The sequence below is a fragment of the Amphiprion ocellaris genome, chromosome 6 (genome assembly GCF_022539595.1).
Source record: "Amphiprion ocellaris isolate individual 3 ecotype Okinawa chromosome 6, ASM2253959v1, whole genome shotgun sequence".
Classification (NCBI taxonomy): Eukaryota; Metazoa; Chordata; class Actinopteri; family Pomacentridae; genus Amphiprion; species Amphiprion ocellaris.
In genome coordinates this window covers 29410210-29428713 of record NC_072771.1, presented here as the reverse complement: position 1 = coordinate 29428713, position 18504 = coordinate 29410210, and the positions used below count along the sequence as shown (strand labels likewise).

At 37.5% G+C, this 18504-nt stretch overlaps 1 protein-coding gene across 1 annotated transcript in view; it reads right to left on the bottom strand.

The window, feature by feature from the left end:
* ipo11 (importin 11) overlaps nucleotides 1-18504 on the bottom strand; it is a 131074-nt gene that overhangs the window by 91876 nt on the left and 20694 nt on the right. The window contains exons 6-14 of the mRNA XM_023282457.3: nucleotides 17124-17256; nucleotides 16762-16820; nucleotides 10772-10820; nucleotides 6675-6745; nucleotides 6287-6479; nucleotides 4732-4884; nucleotides 4186-4229; nucleotides 2113-2203; nucleotides 1004-1051 (exon numbers count right to left, since the gene is read on the bottom strand). Coding sequence (XP_023138225.2) covers nucleotides 1004-1051; nucleotides 2113-2203; nucleotides 4186-4229; nucleotides 4732-4884; nucleotides 6287-6479; nucleotides 6675-6745; nucleotides 10772-10820; nucleotides 16762-16820; nucleotides 17124-17256 — 841 coding nt within the window. The remainder of the gene's footprint in view (nucleotides 1-1003; nucleotides 1052-2112; nucleotides 2204-4185; nucleotides 4230-4731; nucleotides 4885-6286; nucleotides 6480-6674; nucleotides 6746-10771; nucleotides 10821-16761; nucleotides 16821-17123; nucleotides 17257-18504) is intronic.

Genomic DNA, 18504 nt, shown 5'->3' with positions numbered 1-18504 from the left:
GGCTGCAGTGTTAAAACAACAGACACAGGAGCTACGAACATATATGAACACGTTATGGATATCAGCAGCAACCGAGACTAAATGCATAGCTCAGTTGGGTAAATGTCACAGGCATTTGTCACCTATAAGAGGAGCCCTGTCTATTACATATGAAACTTGTCTATAGCACATACTGTATGATGATTAATGTGTCTGTTCCAGTCTTCAGCAGGCATACAGTGTTAAGTCAGGAATGAGGAAAACACTTGGTCTTTTTTCCACAGTAGTTCAACAGCGGTCTTTGGTTTATAGTTCTATTACCCCTATTGTAATTAATGAGTTATTTATTTCCTTATTAGGTGCCCCTTTGGCTCTTCAACCAGCTCTAAGTCTCACAGCTACAATTTTCTTCCACCGCTGCTTCTACACAGCTTCATCATCCCAGTGGTGTGTGCTGTTTTATCTACACTGTCAACAGGCTGCTGAGATCTCTACAGGCAACAAGCTTCAACGGAGAGGCCCTTTAAACAAGCAGTGATTTAGCTGTATGTGCCATAAAACCACCAGAGAAGAGCTGAAGAGTTATAAATACTAAAAGGAGGTAGAGATCGGAGAAAGAGACACTAAGTGAGAGAAAACAAGATGATCGTGAACATGAGAAACTGGGAGAGGAAAATAGCAAGGATGCATTACAAAATAAAAATGCAACCCACTAAGCTAATCTATGAGCACAATTAGAATTTTCACGCGATTATTCAGACGTAACATCTTATCCTGGAAAGATTGTTATGCATTCTGTTGCTCTGTTTATTTAAATCTCAATCAGTGTAAATATGTCTCAGTTCACATTGCTCTTCCTCTCCATCTGTTTGCATTGTTTGGGATTATGGTCAGAGAATTTAAAAACAATGCAAATTTGACAGCCTTCACATTTGTAGTTGAGGATTAAATAAAACATAAAAAAAACTAACTTTTATATATAGCAGTTACTGAACCAGCAAAAGTAAGTGAGCCTCTGACTGACCTGCATCTTTCATCAGCAGCTGAACAGGGTCTTCCACATTGGTTGGACCTGCAAAGACGCAACATATAATGGATGTAATTTCAGTGGCAAGACAGAACGCAATTGTAGAATAAGTGTTCTGGCAATATGCGCACTGTACAAACATTGCTCAGTGACAACAAAAGGTGTGCAGAAATCAATGGAACCTATCATAACACTGATAAAACTTAAAGAGGTCTGGCCTCCACTGCATTAGTCTTTCCTTAGTCATTTTACTGCTCCGTTCTGTCTCCCGATTAGGTCTTGCTGTGTACTCAGGTTTCAGAATCAATAGATGCCTTCTTTCAACCAGAGAATTACCCAATCTAGCATTTTCCTTGCTCCAGCAGTACCAATTTCCACTCTGTCACTTGAAAAGGAAAGCAGCTTGAGAGACAGGACAGAAGCAGACCCTGTAATCCACCCGTGTGAGCAATGGCACCACTAATTCAGCAATAGAACAGGGGATACACACCAGTAACCCCAGGAGACTGGAAGCAATATGCCGAAGGTACAGTATGTGTTCATGTGACGGAGTGACAAGAGAGTTCAGAGCGGTGTTTGCAATGGTGGTCGCTAGGGGAAACGTCCCAGTACTGTCAAGTCTCGAGGTTGCATGTTAGAGATACATGAACAAAGCTATGGGTTTTGCCATTTTCTGATATATGAAATATGTATCGCTAACTCTGAGATAGCATGCTTCAATTTCATGATGGGATATCGGGTCTGAGCTCCCAGTTGTATCTGTGTAACACGTTTCAAAAACAAAGGCAATATAAAGCTGTTAACATGAGGTTCAGAAACAGTTAAGATAAAATACGTTGAAAGGGATCTTTATATTAGTGTAGACATCAAAAATTAGAGATACCTGTCAGCACAGCACCACAAAAAGCCCACAAAATGACAATAAAGGGAATCGAAATATTCATGTAATTTAGAGGTGTATTAGAACATTAGTTATCGTGAACTGTACAGATTTAAAAGCCTATATTTTTTCCTTCCTGTGAACAGATGTTTAAAAATTCAGTGGAAAGAGAGTAGACTGTGTGCTGGGAAGGTAATGTGAATATTTGAATTGACATTTTACTGACCCTGGAGATTCTGAACCATATCCAGCAGCACCGGTGTCAGGGTCTGACTGTAGTTATGGAAGATATCCAGGAATAATACCTCCGTACAAGGCTGAATACAGAATAAGAGCAGAGGAGATAAAAGGACAGTTAACTGGCAGAAGAGGAGTCAAACACATGCTTTCATTGTATGTGGAAAACATCACAATTCATGTTTCTCCCCTCTCACGATATCACAGGTCTTCACATTCTTAGTGGCCACCTGCGGTTTTATCAGGCACTCAATGGTAGTGAGGGAAAATATCACATAGAGGGGTGTCTATGGACATAAAAAATATATACAAAGAGGTATGACAAACACACACTGGTCGACAATGCATCGAGTTCCCAGTTCAATAAAAAGTATGACATTGTCAGGGGATTTTTTTGTGTTTTTGTGTCTGTGTTCACTAGGGAAATGGTTCACCCATCTTTATTAGTTTATTGATTTTAGATGCCACAACAAAATCGATATTAAATAACATGTATGAGGAATTTGAAATGGATTGTGCCCATTTGAAAATGCATGCAATGGGCTACAGTACCCGTGAAATCTCACAGCATGACAGAATGACCTTTTCTCTCTGATGTCAAAAGGCCAGAGGTCACATGACACTTTATAAAACCTCGTACCACGAACACAAACCCCTGCTCCATACAGACAGGTGGTAATATTGACAGGATTAGAACTGGCGACCATGAGCCATCCTGAGCATGACAGTATGCTAATATGAAGGTCAAAAGGAAGAATTGCACTACTGAGAAAAGGAACAAGCTCATCAATCTGGTGTTAAACATATACAGGCAAGATGCCGCCTTAGCCCAAAAAATAATCCAAAATTAGTCGCCTATACAATTATCGTTCTCTGCATAGATCTGCAGAGACGTCGAAGTGTATTTCCAAGTACTTACAGCCATTTCAACATAATAAACTATTTCAATTACTCACTGTAAAAGTGTAAGAGAATAGGAACTGGATCTTATACTACAACAACAGAGTTTAAAACTCTTAGGACACTTAAATTTCTAACAAAAAAATTTTATTTGGCAGCTGGTGTTTAATCCTTAGAAGTTCTTTGTATACTTTAACAAAAACACTCTAGCAACCTATTAAAAGAACACTGACGGATTTAAAACTATTAAAATATCTGTTTTCTACTGAGAATATTAAAGTGTGAAGTAATTGGCTATTTAATAAGTTCTGTACTGTAATCTCACTTTTCTCCAGCTGCAGCGTGCTTTAAACGAATAAAACTTTTACCACAGCCTTGGGGTTCAATGAGAGAATGCTTTACTGCACTTCAAAGAAACAGTAGGGCAGAAGTTTGTCATCTGAAGTGATGAAAGTAAGTAGAACGGGACACAGAGAGAGAAGAGAAATGAAAAAGTAAGATGATGGATAAGAGATTATGTCATGCATCAGCAACAGCTGAAGATGAGCCTCTGCCAACTAACTCAGCCGCAGAGGCGAGCTATAAAGCTCCAGGCACCACTAACTGTTTTATGAAGCTCTAATGTACACAATCTTTTATGCACCACCACATAAAACACTGCTTTGAATTTGTGAAAATGTAGCACAAAATAAACATATTAATGACAAATAATACAATAGCAATTACCTTGAAATTAAATCTGCCTTCATGTTTCTTTTAATCTGCATTTTTATGGATTTAAAGACTGATTTTGGAACGTTGTTCTAGACTTTCAGGTTCACTCAGGTGATTTACTGAGTTGCTGGTAATGAACATTCTTCTTAAGGCTAGGGGAGCAAGCGTTCATGCTGTGTGTATTATGTAGTGTGATTTTGGCAGCAAGTCTGTTCTGCTTTGTCAATAGAGAACAAAAACCTGAAGTGACGGATTGGCTACACACTGGTCAACGTCTGCACAACATCAAGACACTACACAAAGACACTAATGCTGTCAGCACTGTGAATTCTGCCCTCAGGTTTGAATGCAAATCAAAGGACCTCATTACTAACAGCAACAACACACTGGCTCAATGTAAATATGTACACAACACGTACAAAACCTGCAAATCTTTGTCTTTACTTACCCTCAAACTGTACTTCCAAGAGTCGCCGCCTGTTTCTTCAACGGCTAGAAAAACAATGAAAAATATATACCTATTAGAATTTGCTCATCTAGAGGTTATGAGTGTAGCTGAACAAACACTCTACATCTTGACTGACCGCTGCTTATATAAATATATTTTAACGCACTCATGTGATTGTGTCTGACTGTTAAATTAAATCCAGATGTCAACAACTTTGTCTCAGTTTTCTAAATAATATGTCTAAGTGAACAGTGACATTACTTTTTTCAAATGATTTGCCTAATGCTTCAAATTATCACACATAAATCACAACTGAAGACATTATTATTGACACCACATCGCTACTACATCAATAAAATGATGCAATGCATAAATCCTGTTGGAGTTTGCAACCAAAACCATATTGCTGACTTCACAAACTGTCAACTGACTAACCCTCACGGTTCCGGACTTGCAAAGAGCACGCTTGTTAACTCTGGCAGTCTGCAAGTCCAGATAAGTCTAGACATTTGAATTCAGCCTGTGTATCCGGGGATGTGCTATTACCAAAGCTCTCAGGGTCTTCTTCCCACATTGCCAGCTCTTCCTCTGTGAGAAGGAAGTAGTGTGAGACGAGCCGGCGTCCAATCTCTGTCAGCGTGGGGTGTGTGAAGAATGCTGTCTTGATCTTGTGAGCCTCCAGACTCTCAGGTTTACTGTCTGAAGGAGGGAGAAGGGTGGGAAAAAGCAGTGACACAGAAAGAAAAAGAATAAAGAGTGGGGGGGAGTAAAAAAATTAATAAATAAATTTGACCTTTTAATAGTTATCTAAATTATATTTAATGAACACAATCCATACACCGCATGAGTGATATTAGTACTATTATCTTTACTTTCCTTCACTTCTCATCATTAAATCTGCTTAATAGTTTTAATTTTTGACATTATATCTTGTATTATAAAATGTACCTCTACTCTGGTGCTAATCTTAATTTTCGGTTAAAATGTAGATGAATTTCCACTGAAAATCAAAATTTTTACTTTATTAACATGCTCATATGGTGTTTTTCGATTTGCAAAAAGAAACAAGATGTACAATAAGTCCTAAACCACATTGCTGAAAATTTTAACCCTTGAAACTACAGTATTCCGACAAGCCTTAGAAATACTCATTCACGTGTTCAGGGCTTCATATATAACATATCTAAGGAACCAATCCCGTTCCTTAAGTTCAGGGTGGGACTCTTCGTATTGTTATTTTGCTTCAGAATTGGTTTCCAGTTTAAACATGTGTGGCTAAATTACTCCAATATTAAATCTTGCCATTGTGCAGTGGAAAATAATTTCAGTGTTTGAGTCGTAGGTTAGCTAGTAAGTACTACACCCATGCAGTCTGTTGGAAGCAATGGTGTAGAGTTAAATTTAAGCCTAGTTGAGGTAGAAAGAGGTTATTTTCATGGGAAAAATTCTAAATATGTAACGCAGACACAGGCATGATTTTTTAGGGCTTAAACTAATGGTCAGAGAGGGACTTTAGGAATGGATTAACAAAACAAAAAAAAGCATTAATCAATTCTTTAGCTTTTCCTTTACCCATAAAACTTTGCTACTTGAGATATTTGATTTTCCTGTTTGTAGGAAACCAATCCTGAAGTCAGACGTAACTCTGACAACACATGACATTCAAACTTTCAAACAGACACCGGGCTTTTATCTAAGAAACACAAAAATGCTGCTCACTAGAAAGATAGCTTAGGAGAAAGATCTTCAGTGAGGCGACCACGCTAGCTGACATAACAAAGACCAGGTGCTGTGTTCCATCGCTAATGAAGCACTGGAGGTTTCTTGACAGCTTGAAATAAACATGAGCTATGGTAAGGTACAGTGGCACTGATTGTACTAGAGCACTGTGCTTTTTCAAAACTCTGTCAGTGATCAACATCGAAAAGCTAGTGGCAAGATCTGTGGGCTTCAAATCACAGACCCAAAATTCAGTTTGGATTGCCGCGTTTCCATTTCAACCTTTTCACTCATCATCCATGTCTGCAATTGTTACCACTCATCATGACTTCATTCATTCTGTATTTTTGCTTCGTGTCTTCTCAAAGCCCTCATATCCTACCATCTATGTTCTTGGCAGGTTTGTAGGCATCATTCTTGACAATCATCTTGATGAGGTTCATGCACTGAACAATGAAGCGCTCAAAGGTCACTCCCTCTCCTGCAGGTGTGAACACGTAGCTAACGGCAAATTCCAGGGACCGCTGGATAAGGGGTATAAATGCACATGGATGGTACTCCAGGAAATCTAACAACTGCACAGAATGAAGAGAAACAAGCACAAAAGAGAAGAACAAAGACACACTCAGACAGAGAGAACGATTTGAAAAATGAGCCAATTGCTATTATTAGTCAGCAAAATCTTTCATGCAAAATGTACAACTTATTTCTAAAGAATGAAACAGACATCTCTCATTCAACATTATGTACTAATATATGTGTCAACTCACAACTTTAGTGTAAAGTATGATCATCTTTTCCAGTTTTTCTCTGCATGTGCTATCTGAACCAATCTGGCGACCTGAAACACAAGACAACCATACACTCTTGTTAATGTAGTTTACTTACTACAAATATACATCCTTGGCCAATCACAAGTTGGCAGTATAAACATGACCCACAGTTAATCATTTCAAATGTATCGTTAGAACTTTCATTTAAAAAAAATCCCATTTTTTTCTAATATGCAAATAATTATACTGATCTATTGGGTATAAATGCAAATCCTGAATAAAACATAGTTATGATGCTCTCTGATATTCAATTAGAGTGGGCAATTTTTGTATTTAGGCTTTTAAAGTTGGTTGATGTAGATCATAAGAAATATTCTTTTTTGAATTATTGCTGTGATTATGTATCACAGGAAATTAGTAGTGAAATCAGATATCAGTGCATCAGTTTGCAGAAAAACTGTAAAGTCAGGCTTAACCCTCAGTCCAATCTTCAGACTTTAATCTAAGTAACCACCACCAAACTCCAGCTTTATACTGGAGATATGACTGCTAACTTTCAATACAAAATAAACAGGTGTATGCAAAACTATTATTTTAACAATGATTTAAAAAGCCCCAATATCTACAAAAAGACTCAAGGTATTGTTGTAATAGTCTTTGGTTCAATAGAAACACCTTGAAGGAGGATGCTGAGGATTCGGCAGCATAATGTGTTGAGATTCTGAACCTTCCTCTCCTGTATATTTAACCCATACATTCGTAAAAGAAATACTGTGTCAACTGTTGATAATTATATTTTAAAATGAGTCATAATTAATTGAGATGAAACCTTTTCAGTATGACATGGAACATTAGATTAGTAATTATCTTCCACAGGTGTCTGATCTTATCTGTTCAATGCACTCATGATGGACCTATGCAAAAGGGTAGAAAAAAATGTGAACGGTACGAATGAGTCTTTAGTTCAGACAAATAATCAAGGTTCCTATATCGAAGATATCGCATGTTGCTGTGTTTTGGAAGAGAAACCCAAAAATCAAGTTATACATGCAAAGGATAAAAAATGAAAATCATTCAGTCCAAACAACCTTCAAACATCATGCTACATTTATCAAAACAGTGACAAATATTAACAGAAATATATGCAAATCAAGTTTTAGGGTCTCTCAGAGGCAGGAGTGTCTCTAATTTGAAGCCGTGTCGTAGCTCTTTCCAGTAGTAAGGTGCATAGAAGAGGAAGATTTTTCCCAGTTCCCAGTTTAGATTTAGTAATGAAGAACTTTCAAGACCAATCTCTCCTGTGAAAAAGGTTTTAAGCTCTGAACGAAGCTGAATATGTTCAGGATCTTGACAGCTTAGCTAGCAAAGCCTTATAAAGGAAGACACAGGTAAGTTGATGCCTAATAGATAACACTGAGACCCTCTGACCTTGATGCAAACAGGTCATCTCCATAATGCAGTATCAACCTCATGGTAACTCGCATACTGTTTATTCTAGGAGAAAAAACCTCTGTATTAGCAGAACAATCTTATTTCAATTTATAATATCTGAATAGATGTTCAATATGAGCCTTGTAGAATAATCTGTTATCTAACCAGGTTCTTAAGTATATATAATGGTCAATTAGATCTCAATTTAGAAAACGTTAAGGATATTGGGAATGTAAGTGGTATACGCTCTTGTGAAATGCAAACAATTTGTCTTTTTTGGAATTTAGGAAAAGTTTCAAATTACGGAGGAAGTTACAAGGATGTTGCCAGGTCACAAAAGCATCGAGGAATCTGGAGAAAGCCTGACTGGTAGTCAGGCCGATGGCTTACAAGATGGTATTATTAGCATAAAAAGGGGGCATTACAATCCTGGGCTGAAAAATAATTTATGTACAGCTTAAATAATAGTGGACCTCTTATTGCGAGATACCTTTATCGGTCATCTTTGGACACTGAACTCTATCAAACTGATATGACCTGAAGCACAAAAAAAAACCCAGAGAGCAGCATATTCAACAAGAGGTTGGGATAAACAGTGCCACAAGTCTTGAACTGATTTACGTAAAGTGCAGCCAAGTGTTGCTTTTCATCAAGTGAGTTAACAGTGTCATCCACAACAGCAGAGGTAGAAAATTGCAACAAGGGCAGTAAGAGAAAAAAAGAGTGTTTAGAACATGTGAGGAAATTAATTTATCTTCATTTAGTATCTGAAACTTCTTTTTCCATAAGGTCAAATGCCCATTTCACCTTGCAGCCTTCCGATAGTCCCATGGGCCCCATTACAAGCATCAGTGCATAAAGTAAAGTACAGTAATAAAAGAACTCAAAAAAATGAATGACTCACTCCCTCTGATGTAAATTTTACCTCCATAAAACCAGTCATGATGCAAGAGCCAATAGCGATGTCCCATATAGTTTATTTTCTTGTCAACTTCACTGATTAAATCAGCAGAGACAACAACAGTCGCTGGCTTTCCTCCAGTCGCTTATGAATAGGCAGGGTCATTGTTTCCACTTGCTTTATGCACACATAATTTCTATTGGCAAGCACTAATTTAAAGTGATAACAGATTCATTAAAACTGATTAGTTGGCTCAAAGATTGCTTTGCTTACTTGCTTCTTTCAGCTTTTATACAGATCAGGGATTATGTAGATCAAACACTACTTTATTGATGTGTCCATGCAATTCTTTCTGTGTCTGCAAGTGTCCAACAGCTGCTAATGTTAGCAGATGATGTGCAAAGTCATCAAAGTCACCGAGGTCATACCTTTGAACCAATGCAATCTGCGAATCTGGACATAGACAGAAATGGATGATGATGATGAAACAAAAGGGTATTCATTATTTCTGACAGATATGTAGCTTAGCAAAAAAGTTTTCAACATTATAGAGACTGACAAAAATAGACAGGTGACCTCAGGCAGAGGACAAACATCAAAAAGAAAGAGCCAGACATCTAAATGGACCACAAAGACTGTACCAAAAACACCAGTTTATATTGCTGACCTTATCAGGCTGTGCAGAGCTGATATTTCTCACCAGCACAACTGTGAGCTGCCTTGCCGTTTCCCCTATCTGCCAGGCCCAAATACCAACAGGACCCTGATCCTGTCTCCATTGCCAGCAGCAGAGTGAATATTAGAATTGATAGTTGAAGCTGATATCTCAAATGATATTTTTGTAAACATCTGCTGCTATGGCAGCTTGTGAGGTTGACTCTGAGATTCTCTCACGCCCACTGAGTGTTGCTACGACAAACTTGCACGGAAATTAAAAAGAGACAATGACAGTGAGCTCAGACAGTAAAAGCAGACTTACATAGCTGCCACCAAACTACAGAGCTTCCCACAACCACACATTACAAGGGGATGAAGAACCTTTACATTGGATTTTCCTTGAGGAATTACAGATCAAATGTAGTTGGTGTTCGACAGGTCTAGATGGTAACAGTGTTCCTGCTCCAGGGGTAGTACTTTCCAATCATTCAGGAACTAGTTTGGAATGCTGAACACTACTCTTTGCTCAAACTCCAACACAGCAACTGCTGTCACTGTACTTGGGAGCTTTTATTTTCTAAGTCTCATCTTTGTGGCTATTTAGTATCTAGAAATATTTGGTCTCAAAGGGCTGATACTCAACCTTGAAGAAACTTTATTTTTAAAGGGTGTAACTCAGTAAACCACAGCATGGTTAGATTAGGTTAGATTTAATTTGATAGGACTCAGGAGGAGGGATATACTTTAATTGCTTGGCTTTTATGTTCACACCCACAAGAGCACTGTTCTATCACAATCAAACTATTACAAAGAAATAGTACAATAGTGAGCACACAGTTTACTTAAAGGTCTTCTGTTTTCCAATACTTCAGCAGATTTTTTTTAAACCAAACCCTTAAGGATGACTTAACTTGAACTTTTAATTTGACACCTAGATTATACTACATCTGTATGAGACCTCAATTCTGGGTATCATAAACTGTCTTAGATTTTGAAGTATGAGTCATTTGCATGGAATACATGAAGCACCGGTAGCTGTGTTTGTTTACAGAAGGGAGAATTCTAGGATCAGAGATTCAGGATGGAGAAAGAGACAAGTACTCACAGCATTCCAAGAACTGTTTCAGCCTTTCAAACACTGCATTCAGGAACCCCTGAAAAGGAAAAGATGAAGAGAGAGTGAGATAAAGTTTAATCTCTTCAACATTTCTGCAGTTGAATCACTCATGATTGCTGCATAAGCATTGCCCTGAAGCAGATATACTAACAAGAGAATAACGGATGTTTGTGTTGTGTATGTGCACATACTAAGGACTATAAATAAAAGTGCCAGCTACACCTTGTGAAAGAGAAACCACTTTCTGTACCCTGGTGTAGTCGTGGCTTAGCATGAGAAATTAGATGATAGATGGAGATGCAAACTCTTGGTGTTAGTTCTGCATTAATGTTCAGCCATGAGGTCAAAAGCAGGGTCATTAATCACACATTCATCCAACACATCCAAGCCACAAACTAAAGCTCTTAACAGGGTTAGTGAAGAAAGAGGAGGTCACAAGAGGAGCACAGAGGAGAGGGTGGGAGATGATGGAGAATGCAGCTCGCTGCAGGCGTTTGCTATATGCTAATGGTGGGATTTAGAAAAGTGGCAGACGCAAAGTGGATGAAATAAAAGAAGAAAATAATAGCTAAATAGGGCACGCAGGAAATTACAAAATGCAAAAGGGAGTGCTAAAAAGAAATGACTAAATCAGTCATGACAAAAAGAAAAGTGTGGCTTTCGGCACTGCCAGGGAAGAAAGGATTAAGTAAAAAGTAAACCAATGTGAGGAAAATGAACTGAAATGAAACTGTTAAAAAGATGGAAAAATGAAGACAGAGTGTTGGGCTTTAAATGGGCACATCAGTAGCACTGTAAGAAGTAGTTTGTAAAGAGAGATGACAGCGTCAACCAACAGTCTAGGCTGACTGGAGAAAAGGTCCGACAGAAGCGCAACGGGTGGCAATTTAAGACTAAAAGACTGTGAATGTTGTAGCTGTGTGTGGTCAAAAATATGTGCACAGACTAGCTCCAGATTTGAAAAGTTAAAGGTTGTTTATCATAGTGGTTTAACTGAATGTGCCTTTTTTAATCTATATTGTTTTTGATTGACACAAAGACACTAGTCACTCCTAGGTGTTAGTGACTCATACTGAGTACCAATACTGATTTCCAAATTGATCTCTGTTTGTGAGGAACCAGATCTATTGAGATGTCTGTTTTAGCCTCACTTCTGTAGTGCTGCTTTGAAAATCAAGCCAGGAGGACAAAAGTCATTCAACTACAAAATAAGTTTTAAAATTCATCACTGTGGCAGCCTGTGTGAAAAATAACAATGTTCTTCTTTCTTAGTCAGTATTTTCCAACTCAGTGCAGTTCTCCAGCAATGCTGCCACAGTGGTGATTAGAAAATAAACCTAATCTGTCCAGAATGCTCATGTCATGTGTGAAGAGACTCACTGTAGTAAAACAGTTCTTTACAGGAGGCCTGAGTGTGAATGCCATACACTATTGTCACAAGATACAAAAGTTCAAGGAAGAGGTGCCAAACAAAGACTGAAAGCTGTTTGCCTTTAGAGAAAGTTGAATTTGAACATGCTCTAATCAATAACACACATATACTCTGCCAGTGTGAGAGAATGTAACTAGAAGTAGTCTGTGTAATCACAGAACACTGCAGACAGACAAACAAAACGAACTAATGAAAAACTATTTTAATTCCCCTCTGAATAAGATGGAGAGTCTTCACTTATGCTTGGATGGCAGGGTAAGAAAACATCATGCCAGAAACATAAAACTGGCATCTAGAAGGCCAAACTAAGGCTGTTTGAACAGAAACAACAGACAAATTAAAAATAAGCAAAAATTTGGTAGCTGCTTGTCGGATAAGAATCTCTGTGTGTAAGTATATTTGAAGCCTTCAGTTTTGCATGTACTTCATTAACAATGTTACGAGATTTGTTACCAGAAAACATGAATCTATTTCTGTTCAAACAGGAAACAGCAAGAGATTAACAAAACGGCCAAAATAAGCAAATAACATGTCAGGACAATGTGCATACATTGATTTCAGCATACTCATAAAAACTGACTTGCAAAACAAACCTGTAAACATGACTCAATGTTCAATTTTAACTCAATGTAATTTCATTTACATAGCAGCAAATGATAACATATGTATTCTTAAGAAACACTGTAGTATAGTCAACAGCCTACAGTAGAACTAAGAGAAACCAAACAATTCTTATTTTAGCAAACATTTGGCAACGGTGGGGAGGAAAAACTTTGTTCCACGAAGACAACTCCAGCAAGACCAGACGATCAGACAAATGTGTCTGTCTGGCTTAGCATAACTTACTAATAACATAAAACCACGTTTCTTATTTAATGCCTTCAGTTTATAGAAACGTGCTACATTATCTGACGGTAAAAACATTGAGCTATAATGATTGCTTGGTTTAGAGTTTAAGCAACTAGTAGATAAAAAATTAATATATTATTATTTTCAATTAACTGAGTCATTTCAATTTAAAATTTACTTCAAATATTGTTGGGGTGTTGGGAGCCAGACCCCCATCCACAGGACCCAAAAGACCTTCTGTTAACGCACGGCTGAATGACGGTTCAGAGCAATTTTAGTTACACAGTAAGGACTTATACGCTGTTAGGAACTATGCCATAGTTAGCAATGAGCAACTCACAAAAAGGTTGCTGCTGCACATTATCATAATTGGTAGATATGTAAAAAAAAAAAAAAAAAAAGACTTATTATTGAAATTCATATACTCTGCTGAGCGACACATCATGACATAGTGATGTCATAGTTAATCGCCCAGATGAATTTACGCAGTTCTCGTCAGAGTGCTAAAACACTTCTTTGCTAGGCCACCTGCAGACTCTTTTTTGCAATCCCTGACAGAAATATAAAATTAAAATGGAATAAAAAATGTAACCATATAATATGTATTAACTGTGTTTTTTCCAGTATCACATCCATCATTGAAGGGAGAGCAAAATGAGAAATGACAAGTAATCAACATCTTAAAGACCTAATCAGTAAGTCAGATGAAAAGAGCCTGTCACATCCTAAGACCAGTACAGGAAATACACATCTTAAAACCAACACAGGAAATATTTGAAAAATATTATCTGTCCTAAAACATTTAAACTCAGGAAGTGTAAATGATAGTCAAAATGATCTGAATAAGGATTCTAATTACCAGAGTGAAAAAGCGTAAGGTTGGGCAGCATCATGAATAACTAGAGAAATGGAAAGCTTCCTATTACGAAATGGGGTTAATATGAATAAAGTCAATACCTGCATCCTATTAATTTAAGAGGCATTATTCTTGTCTGACTCAACTCACTTGTTCCCAGCGACAACAATTAAGTATTAATTAATCATAAAATTCAGTATTCAGACACATCCAGGTGGAGATCTGAACACTGTGTATATACATAAAAAAGGAAAGTCATTGGAAAGCCGAAGAAAGAAACAGAAAAGTGCTTTTCTTGAGGTTTTCCTTCTTCACTTTGTTCAGAGTTATACAAAGGCAAGAGGAGCAAAAATGAGTGTCAAGAGGAAAATAAGAAAACAGCCGAAACAGTCTGAGATTCTGAGACATGATGGAATAACGTTGCCTATTGGTTTCTGTCAACAACCTCATTTTAACAATACAAAAAATGGAGAAAGACAAAACTGTTTGGTTTGAACGATTACACCACCTTAGTACAAGCAGGATATTTAATCTTAACAAAAAAAAACAGCTGTTATTTGAGTTTAACAAAGTATGATGCATAGCCCCGAAATGGCTGTTTCCAAAGCAGCAAAGCTCACAGTAAGCATCTTCCCCTGTTAACTCACATCACCTGAATAAAATAGAGGATGACAAATGGCAGCAACACGCTAGAGGAGTGAGTGTGAGGAAAATAATAGCATATACATCTAAACATGAAATATTAATTCCTAACCATTACAATGAGCAGGAATAACCAATGACAGCTAGAGGCAAATGACATTTTAATGAGACTATTTCGACCATCATACAACCTTCAGCCTGCAAGCTAAAAAGCTGTGTCATTAGTGAAATAACAGAGCACAGTAAACAGAATTCTTTTTGTCATAAATTGTCCTTGCCTTCTTCCATTTAAGAGAAAGAAAACAAATACATAAACAAAGGAATAAAAGACAGAAATACTAAAAACACTACACTAGAAACAGAGAGACAGCACAGTAGCAGCAGATTGAGCAAGTTCATAATGCTAATGACATGTTGGCCTTTCTTTAACGGCTTTTACTGCAACTGAAGGTTGCTCAAAGACAACAAGACAAAATTAACTGTCTTGGTGGGTAACCAACATTAACTTTCATTATCAGTTTTCTGTTTTTAATTAATAGATTGAGTCCTTAGATATCAGAAATAAGTTAGACCAAGCAATGCTGCGCCAATTATGTCCTATAATTACCTCCACCGAGGAGGTTATGTTCTCATCTAAGTTTGTCTGTTAGCAGTATTACGCAGAAAGTACAGGGGCAACTTTTATGAAACTCAGTGGAGAGGTGGAGCATGGGCACAGGAAAAACAAACAAATTAGTAAAAAAACAGATTAAACAAATCTAATTTTAGTGCAGATCTGGCTTGGGTTGCAAAATCACATATCATAAAAGGGTGAACTATTGGCCTCGGTGGTTGTCTGTGCTCTCTGAGTGCCCTGGTTGTGTTTTGTTCAACCAAGTACACAAAAACTAATCAACTAATAATGATATAAAAAACAAAAACAACATGCAAATCCTTGCTTTCAAGCCATAGCCATGTGTGTTTGCTATTCTAAGCGATAATAGAATATTGCATATTTCCACACTAATGAAACTTCTGACACTCAAAAGCATCTTCCTAAAAATGAATCTCCATTCTTCGTCTTGACTTAGGGTTTTAGTCTAGTTCACAATGTACCCCTCTGATACCTGAGTAATCTGATCTATATTTTGTAGTCAGTTGGGGGAGTCAGTCATTAGGTAATTTACCCCTTTGTTTTGATTGGTAGAAGTAATTAAATTCAAAGATAGATTGTTGCAACCTGGCTTACATGTTCTGATTTTTGTATATCAAAATGTTACCATTTGACTCAGGACTGCATTGTTCATAGTAGTAAATTCTACAAGTCTAGCAGTTATACTGATGTTAAATAAAAAATTCCTTCCCTTCTTATTTGCATATATCTCACTTGACAGTGAATGCAATCAGTCAAGAGCAATTAGTTTAACTCCATATTAAAAAGTACCTAAAAGCCCGAAAGCTTGAAAGCAGTGCATTTAAAGGTCAACATGGGTTGTTTCAAGTTTCTGTTCTGATGGATAAGTGCGTTCAAGCATTTGCTTTTATCAAAGAGTGGGATGTCTGAATACAATTTTCCTACTCAGCATATTAAGCAGCATCACAACTGCAAAATGTGTTTATTGTAGGTGCAGACTGAATGGATAATGGCACCATAGTAATGCTGATCATCAAACCACACCTTGGAGCTATCTACATTTAAAATTCTAAAGTATATACAATAGAGTATACATTTTTGTTGTTTAAAATAAAAAAGTAAAGTGTCGTTTCTTAACATTTTTAACAACTATTCTCTAAAATGTTTACTGTTATTCTGTCACCAAACCAATTCTTCGACTGAAGCGGAAGTAGTCAGAATCTGGAGCTAGAGTTAAAAAGACTGGGACACTATGTGCAAATGACTCCATTAACTCTGAGCCATGGGGAAACCAAAGCCCTATCCAGGCACACCCTGAGGATTTTTTTAGACCAGATTTAAACTGAACTGAATTAACTGTTTCACTGGGTTTGACTTTTTTCACTCAGTGTGGGAGAACAGCTCCTATAGTAACTTGACTCTTTAAACCAAGACAAGGCTTAAGGGACACTCAATCATCATGGCCATCCATATTCTGCACAAAATGATTGGAATAATTTTCAACCTAAAACACCAACAGAAAAATATCAGCTTTTCCAAAATAAGACGATCTATGGCAGACACAAGTGAAACAACTTCAGGCTCACCATCACTTCCATATTCTGTTGTGGCTCTTGAAACCCATGGACTGTCAACTTCCGAAGCACTGAAAGGGCCAGATGGAAAAAAATATAATTAAAGTTCACTCTTATACATAACAGTGTTTGCTGAAATAGCAGCACATTATAAATATTCCAATTAGTTCACAACCTGTCCACTTAATTATATTTTTGTCGGTAATAGGAATCATGTAATTAAATCACATTACACAATATGCAATCAGTCATTTCAAGCCATGATTTATTGACCATTCTGCAATAATAAATCACTGCACCGCTTTTCATGGGAATGCAGCTGTGTTGTATGTGTGAGAGGGAACATGAGTTTGTGTTCGTGCAAATGTTTCTACCTTTAAGAGAGAGCAGGGTCCTCTCCAATGAGCTGAGCGCTGCAGCCTCATCTCTGGCATAGATCTGCTGGAGGAAGCAGTCGGTGTGATGGCTCCACAGGGAGCATGCAAAGCTGTAGATGCCTGACGCCAGCTGCAGACACACACATTCACAGTACAGTCACAGACAGATAACATTATTCTCGACCTGAGCATGCATTTGAGATCATTCTGCTGAACACAAATGTATCAACACTTGCATACAGCATCTTTAACATCATAGACTCACAGCCACTGATGCAAATATGAAAGTATCTTCTCATAATACACTCAAACAAATAGGGAGCAAAGAGGAACCTCAGAGCCACAGGTCGAATTTAGCTGCAAATGAATTTCCAGTTACAGTCACTTTTATAATTTGAGCGCAAACCAATCACATTGTCCTCCGTGATGGCATTTTGCTGGACAGGCAAAACAGTGTCAGTAGGAATGCAGATAAAAGTATTATGCGTTCCATCAACCAAGTAGGGTATAGTGCAGGCCACTAGCTTAGAAAGCACAACAAATTTGCCACACCAAAATGATAAGTTTGGATAATGATTTGGTGGTGTTTTCATAAAAACAACAACCAGAACAAAAAAAGGAATAAGCATTAAATCTCAGTACTTGACTCAGTGTTAATATCCTTACACTGTTAAATGTGATAATTTAATAAATGTTTGTTACTTGACAAAAGGCAAACAAAACACTCACATGAAAATTAGTCTGTGGAAAATTTGAATAACGCCACATCTCAAACAAACAAAAAAAACTAAGTAACTCTTTGCCAGAAGAACGATGTGTTGTGAGTAGCACTGAAAAGTCCAGTGGGAAAAATGTGAGAACCAATGGTTAAGTTGGTGGTGTATGCCTGCTGAAAGAGAAATCCCTACTTTGACAGCACAGCATCGGCTTTGATATATTCTTTACAGAAACTGCAAGTCTGGCAAGTTTTTTTCTTTTGAGAGATTTCTCTAGAGCTTGCCACTTTCCATTCCTCAGATCCCAGACTAATCCAATGCATGGAACCTAAAAGTGATGAGCCAAGTTCAGCAAACAACCTCATATTCTTCTCTTGACTTCCTCACTCTTGTGGTTGTGTTTGCACTCAGTCAACTGATGTGTGAGTTTGTTTTTCATCTTAACATTCTTTATGGGATCCAAGTTCATTTCAACTGGATTCTGGCCCAGAATTGGCCTGAATGTACACCGGCATATGTCTAGAAACGATACACAGGTGGTCAGCATCCACTTCTTCAAATGCAACAGATTGTTACAAAAAGTGTGTTTCCATCTTAATCACCGGCTGATGGTGATGTAATCAGTCTACTTAGATTCCATAGAGAAACTTTTAGTTCTGTTT